General features: G+C 40.0%; 1 protein-coding gene and 1 non-coding gene across 2 annotated transcripts; both read left to right on the forward strand.

Moving 5' to 3' along the window:
* The first annotated feature begins 743 nt into the window (after positions 1–743).
* Tmf1 (TATA element modulatory factor 1) lies at positions 744–26,521 on the forward strand. The gene is made up of 17 exons (XM_075983389.1): positions 744–1,009; positions 3,409–4,616; positions 6,301–6,404; positions 7,296–7,422; positions 9,631–9,736; positions 10,379–10,521; positions 10,997–11,163; positions 11,623–11,779; positions 15,472–15,564; positions 15,919–16,075; positions 19,191–19,383; positions 20,166–20,235; positions 20,441–20,533; positions 22,102–22,203; positions 22,454–22,606; positions 23,570–23,695; positions 24,652–26,521. The coding sequence occupies exons 1-17, from the start codon at positions 868–870 to the stop codon at positions 24,793–24,795; spliced, it is 3,285 nt and encodes a 1,094-aa protein (XP_075839504.1). The 5' UTR covers positions 744–867; the 3' UTR covers positions 24,796–26,521.
* Positions 17,324–17,454, forward strand: LOC142856613 (small nucleolar RNA SNORA36 family). Its single transcript, XR_012911661.1, has one exon. It is a non-coding gene; the product is annotated as a small nucleolar RNA SNORA36 family (small nucleolar RNA).
* Positions 26,522–27,377: the final 856 nt, after the last annotated feature.

The raw sequence follows: 27,377 nt of genomic DNA on the forward strand, positions 1-27,377 counted from the left end.
AAATTTCCTTTCATGACCAAGTGTGGGAAAAGTGCATTCAGACTATATCTTTTTTTAGCAGTGTGCACAATATATACTGTTGGGTTATAATTTATTGCTTCCCAAGTGTCTTAGCCCCACCAAACCGCTATTACAAATCGCCATAAAGTGACTGGTTCACAGACAACAGAAACTTGGGTGTTTACAGTTCCAAAGAGTGGGAGGTCCAAGATCAACACAGCTCTTGTCCTGATGAGGGCACGCACCTACTTCTGGTTCATGACTGGCATGGCCTTGGTACGTCGTGCTTAGAGGGCAAAGATACTCTGAGACCTTTAATTGGGCATTTATTCTTTCTGGCGTCACCTCCTGACTCGGGAAGTTCGTAAAAGACACGCCCTTTGACAGAGGAGTGTGCTGATGAACGTCATTCAGATTACAGAACTCAGTTTCGAGGAAGGTTGTCCAGTTCGTAAATGTTCAGGATTTGGAGACAGTGCTCATAAAGTCGGGCATAAAGTATTTTTCGAGTGCCAAGAGAAATGTGAGGCCAAACCGCTGTGTTTACTGAGAGGCACGTGCGGCTCGGCTCGCCCCGGGAATTCCAGACGCAGACCGCCTTCAGTGCACAGAGAGCGAGCGGCCCTCAGAAACCGTCGCTAAGGTGTTCCCCGCCACTTCCACTCCCGGATGTGGCGTCACGCCACCGCCTCTGTCCTGGGCGGAACTCGGCTCCCGGATCTGGGGGTTGTGTACGTGGAAGGGCGGCGCATGCGCGCCAGCGCCGGGCTCAGCTGTGCAGGAGCCTGCGAGCGGCCGCGGGAGGCGGTGGGCCCTGGCCACCGCTGAGGCCGCCGGAGCCGGCTGAGCCGGCGCTGAGGAGGGGCCATGAGCTGGTTCAACGCCTCGCAGTTGTCCAGCTTCGCCAAGCAGGCCCTGTCTCAGGCCCAGAAGTCCATCGACAGGGTCCTGGACATCCAGGAGGAGGAGCCGAGCGCCTGGGCCGAGCCCATCCCGTACGGCGAGCCGGGTAAGCGGGTACCAGGGAGTCGTGCCTGCTCGCCATCAGACCCCAGCCCGCCTGCCTCGGCCCCGCTGCGAGTCCTGCTGATCTCAGGTGTCAGCTCACAGCCTGTCCCTGTCCCAGGCCCTTCCTGCAGGGCCCTGAACACAGCTTCCTCTCCCCTAATTGCTCCGCGTCTTCCGCAGTTTCCGTCCTAGGTCCAAACTGTAAATTCCCGAAGTCAGGGAGCCCCGCGGGTGGCACTTAATGAACACTTCACGCTTTGAGACACAGACTTTACAAAAACACTTCCTCGTCTTCAAAACAACCCAAGTCAGGGCTGGTAGTATCCGTGTTCTACAGAAGAGCTAAACGAAACTCAGAATGCATAAAAAGCTTCAGGTGAGGAACAGACTGTACCGGGGATAGTACCAGGGGACTGTGTACTTGCTCCAAGAGTGCCCAAGTGTAACACCTTTTCTGCAGAACACGTCTTTCAGATTGGCTGAAATTGCTCTTTCGAGGGCCCAGTTACTTGTGTCCAAGTCTGAGGGGGTACTTGAGCAGTTTCACGCGTGTAGCAAGGGACACATGAGTACCAATCATTGGATGAAAAGAGTACTTGATCGCCTTCTGGTTTCTGGTTCTAGCTGTACTTTGTTAAAGGCTCGGAGCCCAAGTTTGAACCATTGATATCTCAGTTTATGTGTGTGTGAAGGTATGTCATGATCTTCTTTTCTGTGTGTGAGATGACCTTGCTGTTGCTTAGCGAACCTTGCTTTTTGTGGTTGTACCCCATAGTCTGAGTTACTAAACTGAAGATCAAATAAGTTTCAAATATACTCCCCCCCCCCCCCCCCGAAATCTGAGACATGAATAGAGCTGTATAATTTATTTCTAAGGACAGGTTATCTGGAATGGAGTCAAGTTTACATAGATGCTATTTTCATTGATCACCGGTTGTGTTTTGGATTACAGAATGACTTTGGTCTGAAGAATGGGAGAGTTTAGGTGGATGTGAGATAATTGCAGTTTCCTATCACGGTCTGCAAGAGACTAATTGAAATCCTAGAATCCACGAGGATGATAATTAGCTAGCTAGTAGCCCTAATCTAACTGGCAGACCTCAGCTAAATAGCATACCTAATTTTGCTTTCAGCTTTGTTTTTTCTTTCTCACACATTGAACAAATGACTGTAAAAATCTGCCCTCAGCTCAGAGTTTCCTCAGCACTTCATTTGAGGTAGTTTTGGAGCCTTATTAAAGGACAGACTTTGTTAAGGGGCTTCTTTAGGAAATCCCCAGCTAATGTGTGCCCTCCCCAGCAACCTCTAATTGCACGTAATTTTGGTGATTTTGCTGCTCTACTTTTTGATTTATGACAAAATATATAAAGAAATACTTCAGGTTTGAAAAGAGAGGAACTTGCTGACTAGTCAGTCATTAAATACATAAATGCAGCAGGACAATGATCTTTTATCCTGTTACTTGTGTTTTTTAATAAAACGCTGATTGGCCAGTAGCCAGGCAGGAAGTAGAGGCAGGGTGACCAGGCAGGAAGTAGAGGCGGGGCAATAAGAATTCTGGGAAGAGGGAATTCTGAGTCTGCAGTCCTGACCCAGCCATAGAGGAAGCAAGATGTGACAGCCTCGCTGAAAAAGGTACCAAGCCACAAGAATTTTGGGCTAATGTAAGTTATACGAATTAGTTAATGAGAAGCCTGAGCTAATGAGCCAATCAGTTTATAACTAATGTAGACCTCTGTGTGATTTATTTGGGACACAGCTATGGGACCTGTTGGGACAGAAACCTCTGTAACTGGGGACTTAACAGCTGCAGGACCCGGTGGGACAGAAAACCTCAGACAATACATTAAAGTGGATTTATTCTCTAGAACTTACTGTTCACAGCAGTTTAATTATGATTTTCAAGAAGGAACATCTCCACTATCTCAGGTTCAGTTTTGAGTGTTGTCTGTTTAGCTTATAATTAAGTTTTATTATTTAATGTTACAAGAATAAAATGATTGTGTGGCTAAACAGTGCTGTGACTACATGTGGCCTGTTAGTGACGTTTTGGACTGTTTTTGTGAGATGAATCACATATCTGGGACAGGTTATAAAACCCATGTCATTACTTTAAGCATGCTGGGAGGGAAATAACATACTTGCTTTGGGTGGGCAAAGGCAGGCGTGGTCTTGTACTTGTTCATAGACCCTCTCAGGTCAGCCCACACTGGTTTCATTCTGTTAGGCCACAGTTAACCCGGAAACTAATCAGTGATGCTGTAAGCCAAGAGTTCGGCCGCTTCAAGTTACAGGGTGTATTTTATAGGTTTTTTTTGTCTCTCACATACAACCTGATAATGATTGAAATATTAATGCTAGATAAGTTTTATTTATTGAATTAATTTATTTTTGTCAAAGGAATAAGTCTCCCAGTGAGTGGAGGATGGGATACATCAACCTGGGGATTGAACTCAAGCACTGAACCTCAGAGTCCACCAACAGCCTCTCCTAAAGCAATTACAAAGCCAGTTCGAAGGACTGTCGTCGATGAGTCTGAAAATTTCTTCAGTGCCTTTCTCTCACCATCAGATGTCCAGACCATTCAGAAGAGTCCGGTGGTATCCAAACCTCCAGCTAAATCACAGCGGCCAAAAGAAGAAGTGAAAGGTAGTTTACAAGAATCCTCGTCCCCTGGCCCGTCCAGAACTCCTGAAACAGCTAAGTCAGAAGTGCGAGAGACTGTGTGTATCTCAGGAGAAACCCCGGCTGTGGCTACTCCATCACCTGTACCTGAAGGCAAGCATGGAGAAACTGCTTGTGAAGAGTCTGAGGTGAAGGTGCCTGCTGTGCGGTTGAAAGCGGCTGAAGGTGTAGTTAACGTAAACACAACAACAGAAGATGTATCCACCACCTCCACCCAGTCTCTCACAGCAGAAACTAAGGATGTGACTTTGGAACCTAAGGAACAAAAACACGAAGACAGACAGAGCAATACACCTTCTCCTCCTGTTAGCTCCTTCTCATCGGGCACTTCTACCACCAGTGATATTGAGGTTTTAGATCATGAGAGCGTAATAAGCGAGAGCTCAGCTAGTTCAAGGCAAGAGACTTCAGATGCAAAATCAAGTCTTCACCTCATGCAGACGTCATTTCAGCTGCTCTCTGCATCCGCTTGCCCCGAGTATAGCCGCTTAGATGAATTCCAAAAGCTCAATGAGAGCTGCTGCTCGTCTGATGCTTTTGAAAGGATAGACTCGTTTAGTGTGCAGTCTCTAGATAGCCGGAGCGTAAGCGAGATCAACTCGGATGATGAACTGCCAGGCAAGGGCTATGCGTTAGTGCCTATAGTAGTGAATCCTTCAACCCCAAAGACTAGAGTAGTAGAACCCACTGAAGAAAAAGCTGAAGAAGAGGAAGGAAACGAAACGTTAATCGCACCTTCTGAGGAAGCAGAGTTAGAGGAAAGTGGCCGAAGTGCTACCCCTGTTAACTGTGAGCAGCCAGATACGCTGGCTTCCCCCGTGCCGGGAAGTGAAGGAGATCTTGTCTCTGGACCCGCCACCAATCAGTGCGAAGCTGCTGGGAGTCAGCCGGAGGCACTGCCCGAGAAAGAAGATGTTTGCAAGGTAACTGTAGTGTTTGGGTTGGGCTGTGTCGGTGATGAAAACACATTCATGGATGTTGTAACAGTAAGGACCTCAATGTTAAATTGTTTGAAATGTCTGCAAGGCAGCTATGATAGAATAAGGAGATCTGAAAAAGCTTCACATTTCCATTTTGCATCTTTACTGTTGAATCCTTATCCCTTTAAAATTCTCCTATGCTGTGTATGTCCTCATGTCAGTTTGCAAAGGACTGTTCATGTCACAGGTGTCTTGTTAAATCAAGCCGAATGTTACTATTTTTTTCTTATATCAGAATGTTTTATGTGTATATACTATTTATGGGGCAATTTAGATTTTGTCTAAATGAATACTTCATATGAATATACTGTTGGTGCTTTTCTGTGATTAGTATTCTAATGTTGATGTTTTCATTGACATAACTAATCTGCTTCTTACAGTGTTTTGGCTTGGTTTCTCCTTATGTTAGTTTTGATTTCTGCTGTTAATAGTTATCCTACATGAATGAGGAAAGGAAATACCTGGGGACCAAAAGTAAAACTTAAGACTGACAAATGACTACATACATACAAATCCCTAATACATACAAGAGAAAATGGTGTCGGTTCTTTAATGTCAAATCAAAGCTTTGGTTTTCCTGATCCTTACAAATTAAACAGGAGCTGGCGTCTTATTCAGCTTCTGAAATGTACATGTAACATATGTGGAGAAATATACTGCGAGTACTCAGTTTGCCTTACCACCATTTCTGAAAGCAGCAGATTCTGTTTCCTGGGTTTAATGTTATTCAGGAACACAATGTCATGCTATCCTTCTGGATGAGTGGTAGCAACCTTGGAGTATATACCTGAATCCCTGAAAGCCAGCACTAGTTACTGTTGATGTTTTCAGTGTCTTTATGAAGGTAAGTGATGTTTAGCCTGTCCTGCCTCAGACGGGGCTTTTTTGAAGTTAGAGAGGCACCGTTTCTCTCTTGACAGCTAACTTTATTACTGCTTTAGCAAGACCTAAGGAATGACATCAGAGAATTGCTTCTGTCATCTTTGTATTGATACATCCCAGAAAATTCAAATTATATGCTTATGGGTTTGTAAAAGTATTTTAATTTTAAGTACAGTGGATAATAATAAAAAAGTTACATGTTTGGGTTAAAGAATAATAAGAGAACTAATGGGCCAAGCAGTGATTTAAAAAAAAAAAAAAGAATAATAAGAATACCGAAGGCTATCTCACTACCACTAAACGAAGATCCGAAACATTACCAGACATTTGACTTTTTTTGTTTGTTTGTTCAGTTTTACCTATTTTCCTTCCTTAGTGGCAATACAAATAAATTATCCCAGGTTTTTCTGTTAGAAACAAACTGCCTTAAATGTTCGTGTGCTTATTTTACTTAGTATGTTCACCACGTGCTTCCTCTAAGGCATACCTAGAAGTGGACTCTGCTGCATCCTCAGCTGGGTAGCTGGTCAGCTGGCACTGCCTGATTGTTTTGTGTGCGCTCCCACCAGTTCCGTGCTCCCTGCTCTGTGCTCTCGTAACAGTTAGTTAGAATTGTTCTGTGTCTACTGTGACCTCGGCTTTGGTTTTTGATTTGTGAATGGCTTACTCTTACTGTTCTTTACCTGCATAACAAAGGGACTTTTCAAAGTCAAATGATTGGCTTGTGTTTGTTCTCTTTATCCAGACTCTTGAATTTCTGAATGAGAAACTAGAGAAGAGAGAAGCCCAATTATTATCTCTTAGTAAAGAAAAAGCACTTCTAGAGGAGGCTTATGATAACCTGAAGGAGTAAGTATTCAAAGTCTGTGAGTTATTTCACACTGCATGTGCAGGCCAATGTACTTTGATGTTTTGAAATTAAAGTGTTTTACACTTTGGGGCTGGAGACATGGCTTAGTAGTTAGGAACACTTGCTGCTTTGCAGAGGACCTGTGTTTGGTTCCCAGCATCCTCATAACTACAAGGGTAGCAGGCTCATAGGTGGTATATGTACATAAATGCATGCAAGCACTCATTAAATGAATACAAAATGTTTTGCAGTTGAACTTGTTTATAGTCACTGAAAATTGCATGGTGTTTCTAATATTACCATATTTAAAGTTTTTTTTCTCAAATTTTCTTTACCATATTACCTTTGGCATTAAAAAATGTTCCATATATATATATATATTTTCTCCTAATTCTTCTTTTAGTATTAGAGATATAAAATACACCTTTGCTTTCGTCTTAGTTTTGTACATCTAATATTGGTGACATTTTCACCAGTGGATTTTGTTTGTGGTTTCTTAAAATTTATAGGGCTGAGGATACAGGTCTGTGGTAGAGCATTTTCCTAGCATGCGCAGCCCTGGGTTCAATCCTGAGTAACACCAATAAATATATGGAGTAAATTTAGCAAGTAGTTTTTCTTTGAAAAAATAATTGGCTGCTAGGCCTGATGGCACACATCTGTAATCATAGCAGAGAAGCGGAGGCAGGGGGATGAATTAGAGAGGCCACTTGTACTTTATTGTAGGACCTTGTCTTAAAAACAAAACAGAAGAAAAGTTACTAGACACCACACAGTTCTATTTTAATATAGTCTATATTGGAGAAAATGCCATCTGCATTTTGGGAATGGACCTCATTACTTCTGGAGTATATAAACAGTATCTTCTTTCTCTTGTATTTTGAATCTAGTGAAATGTTCAGAGTAAAAGAAGAAAGTAGTAGCATTTCCTCCCTGAAAGATGAATTTACCCAAAGAATTGCAGAAGCAGAAAAGAAAGTTCAACTAGCCTGCAAAGAGAGAGATGCTGCTAAGAAGGTAATTTAAATTAAATTCTGCAAAACTCCATGAATGGGGGCTGGAGAGATGGCTCAGTGGTTAAGAGCACAGGCTGCTCTTCCAGAGTTCTTTTTTTTTTTTTTTTTTTTTTTTGGTTTTTCGAGACAGGGTTTCTCTGTGGTTTTGGAGCCTGTCCTGGAACTAGCTCTTGTAGACCAGGCTGGTCTCGAACTCACAGAGATCCGCCTGCCTCTGCCTCCCGAGTGCTGGGATTAAAGGCGTGAGCCACCACAGCCCAGCTCTTCCAGAGTTCTTGAGTTCTATTCCCAGCAACCACATGGTGGCTCACAACCATCTATAATGAGATCTGGCGCCCTCCTCTGGCGTGCGGGCATACGTGGAAGCAGAATGTTGTATACATAATAAATAAATAAATAAATCTTTAAAAAAACCCTTCATGAATGAACTCATATTTTGTTATTAGAAAAAATAAATAGTAAAAGCATGTATGTACTATGTTAACAAGTAAATTATAGATTTTTGTTCTATTAAAATTGGTAGATTTGATGCGTTAAAGAAATCTAGGAACTAGAGACTTGGCTCAGTAGACTTTGAAATACCCATTGAGCAAACATGAGGACCTGAGTTTGGATCTCCAGAATCATGTAAAAGCCGGGAATAATGGCCTGTGTCTGCAGCCCCAGTGCTGGGACCAAGGGCTGAGAGAGAGAGGTGAATCCTTAAAAAGCTCATTAGCCAGCCAGCCTTGACAAATTGGTGAACTTTAGATTCAGACATGTCTCAAAATAAAATGTCAGCAGTAGTCAGTCACCTGATGTCTACTGTGTCTTCCACAGTCGAGCACACAAATGTGCACATTCATGCAAATTTTCTTTAAAAGGGTATTTAATGTAATTTATGAAGATATATAGCAAAGATCGTTAAGAAAACTAAAAGTGGTAATTCCATCAGAATAAGTAACAATGAAACCTGAATGATGCTATGTACATTTTAAAAAGGAATCATTAGCTGGGCAGTTATGATGAACGCCTTTGCCTTTAATCCCAGCACTTGGGAGGCAGAGGCAGGCAAATCTTCATGAGTTCAAGGCCAGCCTGGTCTACAAGAGCTAGTTCCAGGACAGCTAGGACTATTACACAGAGAAACCCTTTCTGGAAAAACCAAAATCTAAACCAAAACAAAAAGTAACCATTAGTTCCATAGATCATTTTTTACTACTTCAAACATTCATACTTCTCTAAATACAAATTAAAAGTGTAGTTTATAGTTAATGGATAATGATTCTCTTTTGGCATATGTAGAATTGGCTTGTTCTGACAATCGTTATCTGTGATGCTGTTAGCATTTAGGAAGCTAATTCTGTTATGGCTAATCTATTTGTGTTATAGTATGCTTAGCAGTGTCCCTGGCTTCTCCATGTCGCTGTAGTAGTGTGTCGTCCTCCCCCCCCCCAGATGCCCCTTGGGCGCCAAGCCGTGCCTGTTCAGGAGCTGTTGTGGTGGTGTTCCAATCCGGAGCACTTACAGCCTTCCTTTGTTAACTGTGGTGTTAGTTACTGCGAAGTCCTGCTGTTACTAGTAACTTAGTGGGTGCATTTGACTTGCTTTCCCGCTTTATCACTGTTTGTCAGTGTCCTGCATTTTAATTTCTGTGTGTGGGCACGTGTGGGGGCGTGTGCAGGTGCACTCACCATGCACACTACAGCCTACGTACGAAGATCTGTGGATCCTGTACATTGAGTATAGGTCATCAGGCTTGGTGGCAAGCGTTTTTAACCACCAAGCATCCTCTAGGACCCCGTCCTACTCCTGACTAATGTTAATGGTAATGTATTGTTTTTCTGTGTACACTCTTACACGGAGTCTCATACCTCTACCTGCTTTAGCCAGCTCACTTCAGACACTGGCAGTAACTTGAGACACTTAAACCTTCCTGTCCTATACTGCTGTGTTCCAGATGCAGAGCGTGGCCTAGAGAGATAGTGAAGGACAGTATAGGAAGTTATTTTACTCGTGTTTCCGTGTTTATATAACTGATGAGTATGGGCTTTTGTGTGGTATTCAAAGCTGTTTCTGTGTCTCAGTTAACTAGGTAATAGGTGATTCAATTGACAGACTTATTATGGGATGCAATTATGGGTGGCTTCTTCAAACAGGAAAGCTGGGGAAACATCCTAGAATGAAAATAATTCTTTATGAAAACCACAGTTGTTTTTTTTTTAATTAGGAAGTGAAAACCATAAAAGAAGAACTTGCCACTAGATTAAATAGTAGTCAGACTGCAGACCTCTTGAAGGAGAAAGATGAGCAGATTCAAGGGTTAATGGAAGAAGGTGGGTATTGTGCTGATTATTAAAAATAGTCCAAGAAAAGGAGAAATACTATGTAATAGGTAGTATATGTTTTCTAAAAACATATAGTGATACACACCTGTAGTCCTAGCGACACAGGAGCCTGGAGGATCTGTTGAGCCCAGCCGGTGAAGATAAACTTGAGTAACACAGCAGCTGCCCTCAGAAAAGAAAGAAGCGGGGGCAAGAGGGAGGGAACAGGAGGAACAAGAAAAGGAGAGGTTATGAGAAATGAAAACACGGAAGGCGTGGGCTTAAACCACACAAGTGGCTTGTAATGGTTTATGGAAGAATGGGAAAGAAATATATGCTGTGTAGCTTTTAAAATATGCTGTAAGCTGGCTGTGATGGTACACACCAGTCATCCCACCAGCTGGGAGGTCCAGGTTGTATCTAGGATGCTGAGTTTGAAGCTAAAGATCAAATGAAGACTGTTAGTGTCTTGTTTCCTAGAATCCTTTCAAGTCATAATTTTAGTATTCATTGATAATTCATGCTTAAGTGAATTTTAGCACTGAAGTTTAAAATTGTTATGGCATTAGAAAAGAACTCATGGATGCTACTGGTTAGATAAAGCTTTCTATGCAGATTCTTAAAGATGCTTTTTTTTTTAATAATCACCAGGAGAAAAACTTTCAAAGCAGCAGCTGCATAATTCTAACATCATTAAGAAATTAAGAACTAAAGACAAAGACAATGAAAATGTTATTGCAAAGCTGAACAGAAAAGCAAAGGAGCTGGAAGAGGAGTTACAGCATTTAAGACAGGTGACTGACTGTCAGTGTTCTCTGGTTATGTATTGTTACTTCCTGTAATTTACCATGGCTTGTGGGGCATTCAGAATGACTGCAAGGTTTTAGACTCATAGATAAATGGGTAGCTAACATCACTGTGACCAGACACTGGACATGACATGAGCAGCTTGAAGGAGATTCCACCCGAGTGGGAAGGTGTGACAGGCAGCGTGGTGTGTGGTGACACAAGGGTGCGGCAGCTGTTTGTGATGGTGCCAACCAGGACGTAGAGAGGCGGGACGGACCCTGAAGGCCTGTTCTCCAGTGGTCTAGTTCCTCCAGCCAGAGGTTCACAGTTTTCCAAAGCACCACCACCAGCAGAACACATGTTTAGACGCATGCTCTGGTGGGCAATTTTCTGTTCAAGCTATAGCCAGTATTAGAGATTCTTGGCACTAGCTACCATGTCATCATTTATCCAAAAGTGTTCTTGTCTGCTTTAACATAGATCCTTGATGGCAAAGAAGAAGTTGAGAAACAACATAGAGAAAATATTAGAAAACTAAATTCTGTGGTAGAACGCCAGGAGAAGGATCTTGGCCGACTTCAGGTAGACAAGGATGAACTTGAAGAAAAGAGCCGAAGTACTCAGGCTGCTCTAGATAGTGCGTACAGGTATGAAATATGCAGTGTGTTTAGAATCTGTTACCACAGTGGGAGACTGAAGAAGTCCGTTTTCTTTATTTTTTAAAATTACTTTATATGTGTTGTATTTTGCCTGCATGCATATCTATGTACCACATGCCCAAGGAGACTAGAAGTTGTTGATCCTTAGAACTGGAGTTCAGCCGTTATCAGCTGCCATGTGGGTGCTGGCAATTCTTAACTACTGAGCAGTCTCTCCAGCTATTCTCTTTTCTATTATCTGATTGCTAGCAACATTTATAGATTTGCCCTTGAGTGAGTTAGACAAAGCAACTTTAGCATAGTCCTCATAATGGCTAGCGTTATTATAAGGTGTGCTTACTGTTATTGTGAGATTTCTGTGTACATAGAAATTACATTAGTGTGGGTTTGTGTTTACTTTTGCATTGTTCTATTAATAAATGAAAACTATCAATCTACTTTTACAAGAGAACTTACTGATCTTCACAAAGCCAATGCTGCTAAGGACAGTGAGGTGCAGGAAGCTGCTTTGAAGCGTGAGATGAAAGCGAAGGAAGAAGTCTCTGCGGCACTGGAGAAGGCCCAGGAAGAAGCCCGTCAGCAGCAAGAGGCATTAGCACTTCAGGTAGGCAGTGCGTGGTTAAAGTTACCTTTTATGTATCTGTGTGTGTTTCTGCAAAGTAAAACAGTTCATTAGCAACTGTGAGTCTGTTCTTATATGAGGTACATCTGGTAGGCTTCTGAGATTATGTTACTGGCATGTTAGAGTACTGGATTGCACAAACTTCATTTACATGTCTTTTAAAATGCCCTTAGTGCAGTAGTTCTCAACCTGTGGGCCACGAGCTCCTTGGGGGTTGAACAACCCTTTCACAGGGGTCACCTAAAACCATCAGAAAACAGATATTTATATTATAATTCATAACAGTAGCAGTATTACAGTTATGAAGTAACAACGAAAATAATGTTATGGTTGGGGTTACCACAGCATGAGGAACTATGTTTTTATTTTATTTTCTTTTTTTAAATTTATTTTTAATTAAAAATTTCCATCTCCTCCCCTCCTCCCATTTCCCTCTCCCTCCCCCTCCCCCTCTATCACCAGTCCTAAGAGCAGTCAGGGTTCCCTGCCCTGTGGGAAGTCCAAGGTCCTCCCCCCTCCATCCAGGTCTAGGAAGGTGAGCATCCAAACAGACTAGGCTCCCACAAAGCCAGTTCATGCAGTAGGATCAAAACCCAGTGCCATTGTCCTTGGCTTCTCAGTCAGCCCTCCTTGTCCACCATGTTCAGATAGTCCGGTTTGATCACATGCTCCATCAGTCCCAGTCCAGCTGACTTTGGTGAGCTCTCATTAGATCAGCCCCCAGCGTCTCAGTGGGTGGGCACACCCCTTGCGGTCCTGACTTCCTTGTTCCCAGGTGTCCATGGAGATGTCCCCAGCTAGATCCTTGGGCAGCTGAGGAGAGGGAGCCTGAAATGGCCCTATCCTATAGCCATACTGATGAATATCTTGCATGTCACCATAATTAATCTGGCGATGGATTAAGCTAGAGACAGAGACCCATATTGGAGCACTGAACTGAGCTCCCAAGGTCCAAATGAGGAGCAGAAGGAGGGAGAACATGAGCAAGGAACTATGCTAAAGGGTCTCAGCGTTTGAAAGGCAGAGAACAACTGCCTTAGTGGGGTGCACATACCATACCGTTATTGCTTGGTTTCCTGTGAGTATGTGCGTACATAATGTGGGGGACATAGCTCACTGGTAGAGCCTTTTCCTCTTATGTGCAGAGCGCCCAGCACTGCCAGAGGAAGGAGAATTTTATGAAACTAGGAATCCTACTGCCAGAGTAATGTAGATGCATATAATTAAAACATACTGTTTCAAGAGACTACATTGTACAGTTGATTCTTAGATGTATTTGTAACATTTCTGGCAATTCATGAGCCTGATGAAAGAAGAAAAGAGTTTGGAACACACTGTTTTCAAAATCATCAAATATTGTTGGATGATCGAGGTGTACGCCTTTAAATCCCAGCAGTCAGGAAGCATGGCAGGCAGATATCTGCAAGTTTGTGGCAGCTTAGTCTATAGAGCAACTTAAAGGACAGGCGGGGCTATGCAGGGAAACCCTATCTTGAAGAAAAAAAAAGAGTCGTCAGATATTGAACATCTGAAACACACCATTTGGCTATCATTAATGATGCTGCTGTAAATATTCATTACACTTTGAGTTTTTCAGTGTAGGGGTCTGACCAGGGCCTTTTGTGTGCCGGCAAGTGCTGCCCTACTTAGCTGCAGCTCCATTCCACAACAGGTCTTATGTATATGGATATCTAGCTTACCCAGAACTGTTAAAACCAAACGAAAACACACAAGACTATCCTCAGCAACCTCAGTTACCTTTTGGTTTTGTGTTTTATATTTTTGGTGGATAAATTAGAGTTGAAAGCTATATAACAAATACAGTCAGACAGCATTTGCTTGTAATTTATCTCCTTTTTGTTGCTGCTCTTTGGCCGATGTTCCCAGTGTTTCTGCTGTAGATGCAGGAACTGCATTATGTCTGCTTTTCAGTCAAGTCACCCAGGCACATCTGTCCCCTCCTTACATTAAAGACTACACTCCTACTCCTTTACAACTTGCTTCATGAACTTAGTGGGGTGTTGTTATCCTTTTGTTTAGGAGCCTTGTCTTCCACAGTCTGTCCAGACTATGCTGATGGTTGTGTATTAGTAGAGCTCAAAGTTTTAGTTTTATGCCACTTCGCTATGTAATTTTCAGTTATATTTTTGATGGTTTTGTTGTTGTAAATCATGCCATAGTCTATATATCCATGTATTTCTGCCCCCTGTCAAGAAAATGTACAGAATATTACTATTTTAAATTAGTGGACTAAAGCCCTGGCTCAGCAGCTGAGCACTTACTGCACTGCAGACCCAGGTTAACTGCCTATAACTCCGGTTCCAGGTGGTCCAGTGACCTTTTCTGACCTCCACAGGCTCTTGTACACATGTAGCACACATGCATACATTTACACATACACACATACACACACACACGCCAATTTTTAAAAATTCTTTAAACATTCTCTCAAATTAAAAATACAATAATAAAGAAAAGTTGAGGGAGTAAGGAATAGAGTATGGGTCTGTCATTCTTAAAACCACCATGCTATATATGGATTGCTAATTTGTATGGCCTCTATTAACATTAACTCCATCTAGTTTTTTTATATAATTCATAACTATAGATATTATATTCATTTAGGATGAATAATATCTTATGCATCAATTATAATTTTTACATACTTTTTTGGCTTTTTTTTTTTTTGAGACAGCGTTTGTCTGTAGTTTTTTGGAGCCTGTCCTAAAACTACTTCTTGTAGACCAGGTTGGCCTCGAACTTACAGAGATCCGCCTGCCTCTGCCTCCCAAGTGCTGGGATTAAAGGTGTGCGCCACAGTGCCTGGCGATTATAATTTTTAATGCTTGTGTTCATGTATCAACATTTGAACAGATTATAATACTGATGTCTATTTAGAGCTCTGGTTTTATTTTGTTGTTGCCAGGCTTGCTGCAGGGCAGCTCTGTATGCTCCATAGAGGAAGTCTTCAGGACTACAATAACCAGATAGAAGCCTGACAGCATTGTTTAATTAGTTAAACATGGTGCCACAGTAGACAGTTACAAAGTATACAAGTGTATATGAGCGGCACCTTTCCTTTCTTGTTTTTGTTCTGAAACAGTGCTTAGACTGTTATGCAAGTGACCCTCAGTTCTCATCCTAGCCTCTCCCTAACAGCTGTGTCTGCAGGCCCACACCGTCACACTCTGCTAGCACTTTTCTCTTCTAGTTTTAGTTTTTTGAAAGTGTTTAGATAATGCCTACTATATAGCATAGATCTTTGTGTAACTCTCTTCTACATAGTCTAGGCTGGCCCGGGACTCAGAATGTTCATACTAAAATCACAGGTGTATTCCACCACATCTAGTTAAGTGCCGAGGTTTTATTTATTTACCTATTTATTTATATCTCCTCTAGTTCTTATCACATTCTGTGTTTTGGCAAATGTTTATACATATGTGGTCTCCCCTCTATTTTATTGTCTGTCAGTGTTGTACATGTGTGCATGCTTCTCTGGCTAACAGTGCTTTCTTGAGAAGAGAGAATATATTTATAGCTCTGGCATTGCTTAAGGAGCCGGATATGTGCTCATTGTTTGGTGTGAAGTGTCATACATACAAAGTCAACATAAATGTCATCAGCATGAAGTTGCAGCCAGTGCTCTGACAATAAGAGCATTGTTTGTCTTGCAGGTGGGGGACCTTAGGCTGGCACTGCAACGGGCAGAGCAAGCAGCTGCCAGGAAAGAGGACTATTTACGCCACGAGATCAGTGAACTTCAGCAGGTATTGTCACAGCTTTCCCAAGCACAAGGTCAAACATGATCCCTGGGCTAGTATTCCTGGATTGAAAGTATTATTACCTTGCCTGCTATTGGATGTATTTTTGTAGCTTATGTGAACCAAAGTGATCCCCTTGGGGGAAAAAAAAGAATAATTCTTAATTTTGTTTTAAAGGAAGTAATTTTATCATGACAGATTTGCTATATATTCAGTTTATATGTTTTTAGTAAGAAAGCTAATAATTTTTTTCTGGAAAAATTTTCTTTTTCCAGAAGTCTAACCGAAGTTTAGGTTTGCTGGCATTTTTAGTGATTTTGTTTCTGTCAGTGATAATAATGTGAAAAATTTTTGATTCAGAGACTCCAAGAAGCAGAGAATCGAAATCAAGAGCTGAGTCAAAGTGTCTCATCAACAACAAGACCGCTGCTTCGGCAGATAGAAAACCTGCAGGCAACTCTAGGGTCTCAGACTTCATCGTGGGAGACGCTAGAGAAGAATCTTTCTGATAGGCTTGGTAATCTCTTTAGTATTTTATGTTTGATTCAGGAGGCTTTCTGTCCTGTGTGTAGAAGTAGGATAGTGATATGTCATTGAAATTCATCTGATCTCATGGTGACATTTGGGGTCCGACATGTATAGATTGTCTTCCCCCATTTTCCTGCTTATATTAATACCTCAATCATGACTCTTCTAAAGCAGTTAGTTTTCTTTATACAATGTGTCAGATACTTTATTGCCTGCCATCTCATTTGTGAGGGGTGGGTATATATGTGTGTGTGCATGCTCAAATGTACGTACTATGTGCATCTGTGTGGAGGCCAAAGGTTTATGTCTGGTGTCTTCCTCAATTGCTTCTCCTTATTTTTCCCCTGAACCTGGAGCTGACTGATTTGTCTAGACTGGCTGGCTAGCAAACTACATGCATTCTCCTGTGTCTGCCTGCCTAGCTGTGGGACTGTATACACGCCTGCACTTGCCTTTTACATGTTGCTGGGACTCTCAACTTGAGTCCTTGTACTGACATAGCAAGCACTTTGCTAAGCTATCTCCCCAGTCCCGATTCTTTTACTTACTTTTATAGATGGCTAGACAAATCTTTTCCTTGTCCCTCATCCACTGCTTCATCTGACCCCTTTCTAGCTTGTCTACAAGAATGTAAGCAATAGCGATCAGATATAATTCCATATAGTAGTAGAATTCTAGGAGCAGAGGCAAGTCTGAAGAGGATCAAGATGAAATCCTAGAGAGAGGTATGATGGAGTTTTAAGACTGCATATCTGCTTTCTTATAGATACTCCTTGAGCTCTTTCTCGCTCTCTTAATAAAGGAAACAATGTCAAGGTTCTCTTTAGTTACAGGCAGGTAGTATGTGTCTATCCTTGATATCCAGAAGCTAACAGACTCAGGAAAAATTCATGCATACCTTCTGGTTCTCAAAACTCCCATGTTTGATTTGGGAGATGCCATGTTCTAGTGACAAAGCATATGAGGGAGGGCCTGGAGCTAAGGGTTTGCTGTAGTATTGTGTTTATCTTCCATCGGCAGCAAGTCTTACTTTACTCCGGACTCTGTCATTGAATGACTCCTTGTTAGTCATGGGGTGGCAGACTAGATTCTTGGCTTTCAAGTGGTATTTAGTGGACCATTGGAAGCCTTTGGGACTGCTGTCTTGTTGACAGAGAAGCTCAATAAATAGGTGCAGGGCTCCTTCAGGCTGTCCTAATGCAAACAGGGCCTCCTGAAATGCATATAAAGGTTATCATTCCAAAGTGTTGAGTTCAGTTCAGGGCAGCTTCCCTGTTCTGTTAATTAAACTTTGGGACATTGAAGTTGGCTGAGGGGAAGGACTGAATAGAGAATATTACTCTATTCATATACTTCTAGTCTACACAACTAAGTAAAATATGTTTTTAAAGCATTATTAATGTTTTGAAACTTTATTATTTTGGTTGTTTAGTGCTAATATCTGGAATGTCTGTTTCTGTAGTTTGATTAACTGTTTGCTTGGGAAAGGATATCTTGGCTGGTTTCAGGTTTTGACAATTATAGATAAAGCTACTGCAAGTGTAGGTGTAAATTTTCATGTCTCTACATGACAGACTAAATATGCAGTTTCTGGGCCATATGGACATTTGTGTTTAGTTTTCAGAGGAAATGCTGAACTGTGTCTATACCTGTGGGAGTAATCCAGTTGGCTCACAACCATGACAGCATTTTGGGTTGCCCCTGGTTTGTAAATTTATTTTATTTTTTTAAAGATGTATTTATTTATTATGTATACAGTATTCTGTTTGTCTGTATGCTTGCTGGCCAGAACAGGGCACCAGATCTCATTATAGGTGGCTGTGAGCCACCATGTGGTTGGCTGGGAATTGAACTCAGGACCTCTGGAAGAGCAGTCAGTGCTCTCAACCTCAGAGCCATCTCTCCAGCCCTGTAAATTTATTTGTTTAATCATTTACTTACTTACTTTTCAGAAAGTCTTTTATCTCATAATTTTAGCTTCCATTTCCCTAGTGACAATTGATGTTGGACATAGTTTTGTGTGCTTATTTTCTGCTTGTCTATTCATAGCCTTTGTTCATTTTTTGACTCAGCTGTCTATATTTTCACTTTTGAGAGTTTTATTTATATTCTAAGTACTAAACCTACATGTGTGTTTTGCATTTATTTTTTTCTCCCAGTTTGTAGCTTATTTTGTCCTTTTATTTAGAAAAGAGAAAAGACAGGGTCTCATAGCCCAGGCTGACCTCAATCTTTCTGTAGCCAAGGATGGCCTTGAACTCCTGGTTTCCTGCCTTTATCACCAAGTCTTGGTGTGCCACCACCTTTGGTTTATGCAGGGCTGGAAATGGCCTCATGCCAACATAGTTAGCAACCAACTAAGCTATATCCCTAGCCAGCCCATTGATCTCTTCTCCTAGAGCAGAAATTGGACATTTTGAAGGGCTCCATTTAATTGATTTGTCTTTCTGTAACTCATGTTTTTGGTGTCAAGTCAAAGTAATCTTTGCCTGACCCAAGAGCTTGAAGATTTTCTTTGGTGTCTGTCAACCATTTTGAATTAATTTTCATTTATGATGTTTTGTGCATTTTCATTTGCTCCAGGGCCATTTGTTGATTCACTACCTTGTTACTGAATAACTATTTTCAAGTAAATATTCTTGTAGACAGAAGTTTCTATCCCACCCGGTCCCATAGCCGTTCAGTCCCAAAGAAGCACACTGAGCCTTATATTAATTATAAACTATTTGGCCTGTTACTCAGGTTTATTTCTAGCCATGGCGTTACCTCCTTTTCTACATGTCTTGTTTCCTTGGTGACTGGCTAGCTGGGTCTCCTTGACTCTGCCTAATCTCTCTATATATCTCTGTTCAGATTTCCCACTTGGCTGTACTCTGCTAAACCTTTGGCTGAAACAGATTTATTCATTAACCAATAAAAGCAACAAATACAGAAGGACTTCCCACATCATATTATGAAGAGAAAATGTTAACGTGTGGATTACTTGTCATGGTTGTCTTGTTTTAGTCTGGGAATTTGAATCTTTAGAAGTGTGAAGTCAGAACCAGCCTGGTGTCTGATCTTTCCCTGACTTATGTGTGTGATTTTTCTTCCTCCATAATCAGGGGAATCGCAGGCTTTGTTGGCTGCAGCCGTTGAAAGAGAACGCGCAGCTACAGAAGAACTCCTTGCCAACAAAACCCAGATGTCTTCGGTGGAGTCACAGAATTCTCTCTTAAGACAGGAAAACAGTAGACTTCAGGCCCAGCTAGAGTCAGGGAAAAATAAACTAAGAAAACTGGAAGATGAAAACAGTCGGTAAGTATATTTGTGTGGTATTCTCTGTGGTTCCATGACATTTTAAATCACTGTTGGAAAGTATGTTTGTTGGGTTTTAGCTTTATCGCATTGAGAATTAAAAGTGAATACCAGTCAGGGTCCCTAGTGATATGCATTAAGCTAGTGCTAGGATCCATTGCACTTCTTTGGAAGTTACATGCTATCTTCTGTGTTTTTCTAGGGAAAGTGATTGTCCCATTAAGAATCTATGCTACCAACAGAAAAGAAGGGAGGCGGGAAGGAGAGGTGACTGCACGGAAGTTGTTTTTATAGTAGTCTTCAGGTTTCTCTAAATAAGTATTTGCATTCTTCTGAAACCACAGGGTATAAAATCATTCATCTGAAATTATAATAAGGTTATAATAGGTGTGTTTCACCCTTGACATCCAAAGAAAATTTACTGTCAAGAAAAGTAGTTCGGTGAAAATGAAGTGTCAACATTTCTATAAACATTCTATAGAACCCCTGCTTTTTTGCCACATTTGAGCTTGGAATGATGGTTCTTAAAATTACCGTTTAAACGTCTTATTTTAAATCTCAGAGGACTGGTAAAAACAAATGGGGAAAAGTAGAATTTTCACTCATGCTTTAGCTGATGGGTAGAGGGAATATCAGGGACCTGAAACAGCTAGTTGGGAAGTCTTTGATGCTGAGCTGGCTATGAAATGACTTATAAATATGTATCTGGAGTTTACAACTTAGACAGTTTTTAATAGTCTGTACTGTCACCTTTTTTGTTTTAATTCCCTCTGGTTTACTAGGTACCAGGTTGAATTAGAAAACCTAAAAGATGAATATGTAAGAACACTTGAAGAGACAAGGAAAGAAAAGGTATTTCTCTTAGTTCGCTCCTCCGGGACTTGCATTAGAGATGCATGGGGATGGCACAAACTGCTGATGACGTAAGATGGGTGATAAGGAAGCTTGTCTTTGGTGGTGAAGTGGCGACTTGTATTTTACACTCTGAGCTCTGCAGTTGACTCATGATGCCGTGGGTTAGTATCTCAAACTACCTAACTGTGTCTCTCTCCATTAGACACTGTTGTGCAGTCAGTTAGAAATGGAGAAAATGAAAGTTGAACAAGAAAGGAAGAAAGCCATTTTCACTCAAGAAGCAGTGAAAGAAAAGGTACTGAATTGTGTTGGTTTGAGTTGATTTTATAGCTAAGCTGTTGTGGGCAGCCATTGGTCTGTGGTCGAGTTGTTCTAACGTCTGAAGACACCCCCTCCTGTCTAAAATGACTATCCTGCTAATTGTGGGAGCATTGTCAGTGCTCTATGTAGAACAGTTGGAGTGCATTCCCACCTGTCTGTGGTTCGCTTTGAATTCTTTTACACTTTCAAATGAGTTTTGTTTCTCACTGAAACTAGTGTAGCAAATTGCCATAGGCAACTTCAGAATAGAACTGGCTTGTTCTGTCTTTGTAATTAGTAAACGTACTGAGGGTTTTGCTTTTTTAAAATTTATTTTTTGCATGCGTATGTATTTGGTGCTCATGAGTATGTGTATGCATATTTGCATATGTGCAGGTGTGTCTGTGTCCACATGCATGTGGAGGCCCAAAGTTGACATTGGGTGTCTTCCTTTATTATTCTCTACTTTGTTTTATTGAGGCAAGTCTGTTGCTGAACCTGGAGCTAGCTGATTCTGGCTAGTCTAACTAGCTGGCTTGCTCCAGGAATCCTGTCTCTGCCTCCTGAGTGCTGGGATTACAGGCAGCCACCACATTTGCCTGACTTTCTGTGGGTTCTAGGGATCTGAACTCTGGTCTCCATGCTTTACACACTAAGCCACCTCCTTAGTTCCTAAAGGTAATTTTTACAAAAAGTGTTTACTATACTTCAAGTATTGTAACATACTGAGAGTTAACATAATATGTTAAAATAGTAAACAAAAATGGAAATTACCTTTTCAGTGTATTTAGAGTTTTTGATTCTAGTTTTATTTTATTGGTATGGATGTTTGTCTGCACGTGTGTCTCTTTCACATGCATGCAGTGTCCTTGGAAGCCATCAGAGGGCATCAGAGTCCCTAAACAAGATTGTGAGTCACTATGTTCCCGCTAGGAATTGAGCCAGTGCTCTTAACTGCTGAACCATCTCTCCAGCCCCCATGTATTTTGTTGTTTTTTATTTCTAATACACTAAACTAAAATGAGTAAGTCGGAAATTTCAGCAAGTTTAAGGATAATTGACCATGTTATATAATATGAAGTAGGTACCTTCTGCAGGCATTTCAGCCAAAGCTTTCTTACTGTTAACACAATATAAACCTGACTAATTGTGTTATAATATAAATGGGGCAATGCAGGCTTTTAATTTTAATTAAAAGTGTATTTTATTTTGAGTTTTTGAATAATTTTTTGTGCGTGTATGTGTGTGTGTGTGCCTGCATCCCATGATGTATGTGTGGAGGTCAGAGGATACCAGGCTAGAGTTGTTTCCCTCTTTATAACCATATGAGTCCTAGGATTGAACTCAGGTCAGGCTTGCCAGCAAGCATCTTTACCTGCTGAACCATCTTACCAGCTCAGCTCTTAATTTTTAAATGCTTTTTATACTGCCAAGACTTCTGGTTTTGAGGGATTGTATTTATAACATTTTATGGAGAAATTTAATGCCTTTGTTTTGTTCTAGAAATTTTTCTTCCCTCGTTTTTTGCTTCTCAATCTTACAGATTTTTTTTTTCTTCCTAAGGACCACAAACCGTTTTCCGTTTCTAGTACTCCCACCATATCACGCTCGAGCTCTGTAAGTGGAGTAGATATGGCAGGGCTGCAGACATCTTTCCTGTCCCAGGTAAGGGCTTGTTCTTACGTGCTTAGCTCTAACTTGAGTGATGGTACGGGAACATGCAGTGTCTGACTGGCTCTCACCATGACATTGTTGGGGGCGTTTATCAGAATATGGTGCTAATTGAAGTAAAGAAATAGAGATGATTTTCTGCTTTTCAGACACTCATAGACATTTCAAATCCAGAATGAACAGGATCTTCGTTTGAACTTGATAACAGACGTATTATATTGGTCTGTGTTCTTTGACTGCATAGGATGAGTCTCATGACCATTCATTCGGGCCAATGTCTTCGTCAGCCAGTGGAAGCAATCTCTATGAAGCTGTAAGGATGGGAGCAGGATCGAGCATCATTGAAAATCTGCAGTCTCAACTAAAGCTGAGGGAAGGAGAAATTAGTCATTTACAGGTATTGGGAAAAACTGAGTCTGCTGCAGAAGCCTATGAGATGCTGGGACCCAGTGAGCCTTCATTTCCATTTGAATTCTGAGCACATTGGGAAATAAAATGACTTGGTGACATAGAAAACCAAAGTGTATCACATATGGTAATGATATAAGCTAGAACCAAGTGAGCCTCTTGACTGACTGACTGCCAGGATTAGGCAGATTTATTTGCTCTATCGTAGGAAATACTAGGTGCCTTGTGCCATTGGCCTGCCCAGGGACATCTAAGAGCAGGGATAACCCACTCCTTCCCGGCATCTTTTCTCAACAAGAAAAAAAGGAAGTGCTGAACCAGCACGCTTGCTTTATCTTAACTTCTTCAGTGCAAGTAATGAGTAAAATGAAAGAGTCCTGTACATAGAAGAAACAGCACAAAAATGAGGGAACTATAAGAATTATTGCTTATGGAGTAAGAATTAGCATTTTTTAGTTTTCAATGCTAAACGTACACATTCAAAATGAGTGCCTCTTCCTTTCCCATTTGAATAATTATAAAGTGGGTTGATGTGTATTGGTGGATACACAGTGTGCTGTGCTTGAGAATCTTGGGTAGTTTCTTGAATGGTGGTGAAAGCTTTAGTGATACAACCTATATAGCTGGGAGGACAACATTGAAGTTTGTTCTCATTCCTGTGGCTTTTTCCAGTAACTTAGAATAATGGAAATGTGTGTTGTTTTCTTAGATTAGAGAAAAATATGGTTGCGTTTTTTTTAGACAGATCGTTGTATTTAATTTCTTTCTTTCTTGCATAGTAATTCTATAAATGAATAACTTCTGAAGAAAGTTGGGGCCCCTTTCCCTCACTGTTCAGCACATGTTGATAGATCTTTTTCTTCAAAAATGACACAGTAAACATTTTTATGTTAGTGAGCGCATTAAACAAGGTATGTTTTTATTGAAATCATTTTATGGTTATATTTCTCAGCTAGAAATTAGCAATCTAGAAAAAACTCGATCCATAATATCTGAAGAGCTAGTTAAGCTAACAAATCAGAATGATGAACTGGAGGAGAAAGTGAAAGAGATACCCAAGCTTCGAGTTCAGCTACGAGTAAGTATTCTTCACTTAAAAATACATCTAAGATATTTTAATCCAGTTATTAAATATCATGTTTTTAGTTTACATAAATGCATATGTACGACTTGGTAATTTTTTTGAAAATTAAGGAGGAAGTAGTTGAGTAGAAAATGTTAAAGATGAATCTCTATTATATTGTTACATATCTAAAGTGTTTTCACAAATGTTTAGTACTGCCAAAGAAAACAAGACTTTATGTGGCCAGTACTTATTAAAGCAAGCATGTGCATTGCATGCTTTATAGTATTTGACTCAATGTTTGCTTCATCACATTACTGTGACGTAATTGAATGTTTGGCAGACTTGTCTTGTGGGATAAATGCCAAGCAATACTTGACCAAATTAGTCATGAAGACAAAAATCTCATCAAGGGTACGTAATGGGAAGGAGACTGATTAAGTCATATTTGGAGAGAATTATAGATTGTGTGTGTGGGGGGGTGTATGTACATGTGTGCACATGTGCTGGGATGTGTGCTAGGAGGCTGTAAGAAGAAGTAAGTGCCCCCCTTTATCACTCTCCCCCTTGTTAATCCCTTCAGACAGAACTCTCATTGAGCCTGGAGCTCGCTGTTTTGTGGGGAGGCTGGCTGACTGACCACCAGCTCCAGTGAGCCTCCTAGCTCTGGGGTTACAGGCCACATGACTTTTTTTTATGTGAATGTCGGAGTTAGAAGTAAGCTCCTCATGCTTGCTCAGCAAGTGCTCTTACCCACTGAGCCATCTCCTCAGTCCTCCATTGAGGTTTCCAAAGAAGTGCCTCTTTTTGGCTCTGTATTCTTAGGTAGACTTGGTATAAGTTTAATTTATTAAAAGGTAAGTTTAATCTTTTTAAAAATAATATTTTGTTCAACTTATGATTTTTTTCTATTGACTTGTAACAACTAGATATTTGTATGATCATTAAAAGATTATAAACATATTTTTTAGGATTTGGATCAAAGATATAACACTATTCTGCAGATGTATGGAGAAAAGGCAGAAGAAGCAGAGGAACTTCGCCTGGATCTTGAAGATGTAAAAAATATGTATAAAACTCAAATAGATGAGCTTCTAAGACAAAGGCTCAGTTAACTTGTGAAATTCGTACCCATCAAACTGAATGTAAACACTTAATATATAAACGCAGACTTCCAATAAATTCTTTTATAGAGTTAGAAAATGGAATTTGCTGTAGAGTGTAAAAAAACTTTTTAAAAAATTCTTTTATAGTATGTAGTTATATTTACAGTTAAATTATTTTGTGCAATATTTGAATTTTATTTTTGAAACTATTCTTTAAATTTTTTAAGGCTTTTTTTTTGTGCCTTGAACAGCACAGAGAGTTATTACTTTATCCACATAGCAGTACAGCTAGGAAAGGAGATTGCTGTCTTCATATTATTGTGGATATATAATTAATTGTATCTATAATTTATATGTGTTTGTACATATTGAGAGACTTACAGAGTAATGTTAACATTGAAACTTTGAAGTCTTTCACACTGAGATCTTCAACATATTTCTTGAAAGTGTTTGGAGCGTTCAGGTGGAAGGTTATCACTCTGTGACTAAATTATAAGCTGAAGTCACACTGACATGACTAAAATTTAAAGAGTGGTTTAGGCTTAAAATATTTCCGTTTTGAAAAGTTATTCCATGTGGCTTCCACAATGAGTGGGAACAAATGTAGATCCTTTTTTGGTACTTATCCAAAGAAAGTTATAAATATTTAATATTTACTAGGCTTAATTGGATAGTGGGAAATTTTGCTTGCAGTAAATTCTGATAGATAGCATTAGTAGCAGGTAATTTTGAAGTATTTTACTACACTGTGAAATGAATCTAGCATAAAAATCACTGACAAATTTTACTCAAAATTTAGTCAATTTACTTTTTAAAAACTACTTGCTTAATTTTATACAGTTGTATTTTGGGACATTAAAAATGAATGTTTTAAAACAGAATCTCCATAGTAAAACAGAATCTCCATAGCAAACCAGAAACGTTATAGGAGTACATTTAAATTGGAGATTTTATAATTTTGTGTAGTTCAACATGTTTTTCTTGAAGCTTCAACAAGCAAAAAAATAACAAAAAGTAGTATAGAATAGCTTTAGAACATAGTTCTGCCCTTTTCCAAATGTAACTTTGTTTAAAAGTTAATCAGGTTGTGTTTTAGACCTGTAAAATATTTTAATTTTATTACTGAAAATTATTTAACTGCTTTTATTATAGCCCTTCTTTATCTGTTCTTTTGCTTTTTGTGGTTCTACGGTCAACAATAATTCAAAGGTACATGGAAATTACAGAGTTTATAAGTACAGAGTGTATGCTGTTCAGAGTGGCCTGCTGGCATTTGTTCAGCACAGCCACACCTCCTTGTTAGTCACTGAGCTATTGACACCTCATGTCTACTGTCACGGTTTAGAAGTGCTTGTGTTCAGGTAAGCCTCTGTAGTGGCCCCACTGTGAAGATGGCAAAGGTTAGCCAGGAGTTCTTCCATTTAATGAAGGGTGAACATCACTGTTGGCTGGCTATCTTACTGGAGGTTGGAAGCTTCTACTGTTTCAGGTGTTCAGTGAGGGTCTTAAAATTGTTTTCCCTGCAATGAGGAGGTAGGATTTCAAATAAAAACTGTAAGTTTTATTTACATTTTAAACAGTACTTCAGAACATGACTGTGAGTAGCCATCTTGCAGAATGGAGAGTTTGGGGGTTGATTTAAATTGGCCTTATTTTTGTTCCTTTTGTTCTACACAATGTTTCTGTCATTGGATATCTATGGTTTGTAGCATGAATAAATGTCATTTTGGTGAAAGTCATGGTCATAAAACTAAGTTTCTGTATTGTGGTAGGAAGCCACCTCTTAATTTTTTTCCAGCTTTAAAATGTTTACTCTGGGTGGTGGTGGCCTTTGATCTCAACTCTTGGAAGGCAGAGGCAGGTGGATCTCTGTTCTAGGACAGCTTGGGCTACACAGTGAGGCCATGTCTCAAAGAAACCAAACAACAACAACAACCACAAAAACAACAAGAAGAAAATCAACTTTTAATATTCAAGGGCAGGATGACAAATCTTGAAGCAATAAAAAATGTACAGTTAGAAGAGACAATAAACCTCAATTTCAAAATTCTTGGCAAGCATTTGAAACTGGTAGTTTGGGAAATATGAAATAGTTTTTAAACAAATAGTTTAAAAATGTGGCAGAGAAAAGATTTTGAAATTAAAATTTCCTATATTAAACTCTAAATGTTACATTATCAACATTAAATATTTTTTTTGGTCCTTACTAATAAAATCAGCTACACTTAAAATCTTAAAGTGTTTTCAACTTATTTATAAAATGACATACAACCATTTATATCTACCATATTGTCTGCTTCACCTACAAATTAATCGCTGGTATTCATATTGCTTTTATTTTGACTACTATATATTTAGACCTTTCAATATATTTCAAGTTGATACGGGGTACTGAATAAATTTCGTGATAATCCAGTAGGTGGCCGAATATTTATTAAATATTGGTTGCTCCCTCATTAAACTTATTTGCTTGTATATTATTGAAAATTCTCTAGTCATATGTTAGTAGAATATTTTAGTGCATAAAATAGTTTGTAGTTAAAAAAATAGTTTATAGTTTTATGCTTCCATTCTTGAGAAACAAGAAAGAC

This window comes from Microtus pennsylvanicus, chromosome 8 (genome assembly GCF_037038515.1).
Source record: "Microtus pennsylvanicus isolate mMicPen1 chromosome 8, mMicPen1.hap1, whole genome shotgun sequence".
Classification (NCBI taxonomy): Eukaryota; Metazoa; Chordata; class Mammalia; order Rodentia; family Cricetidae; genus Microtus; species Microtus pennsylvanicus.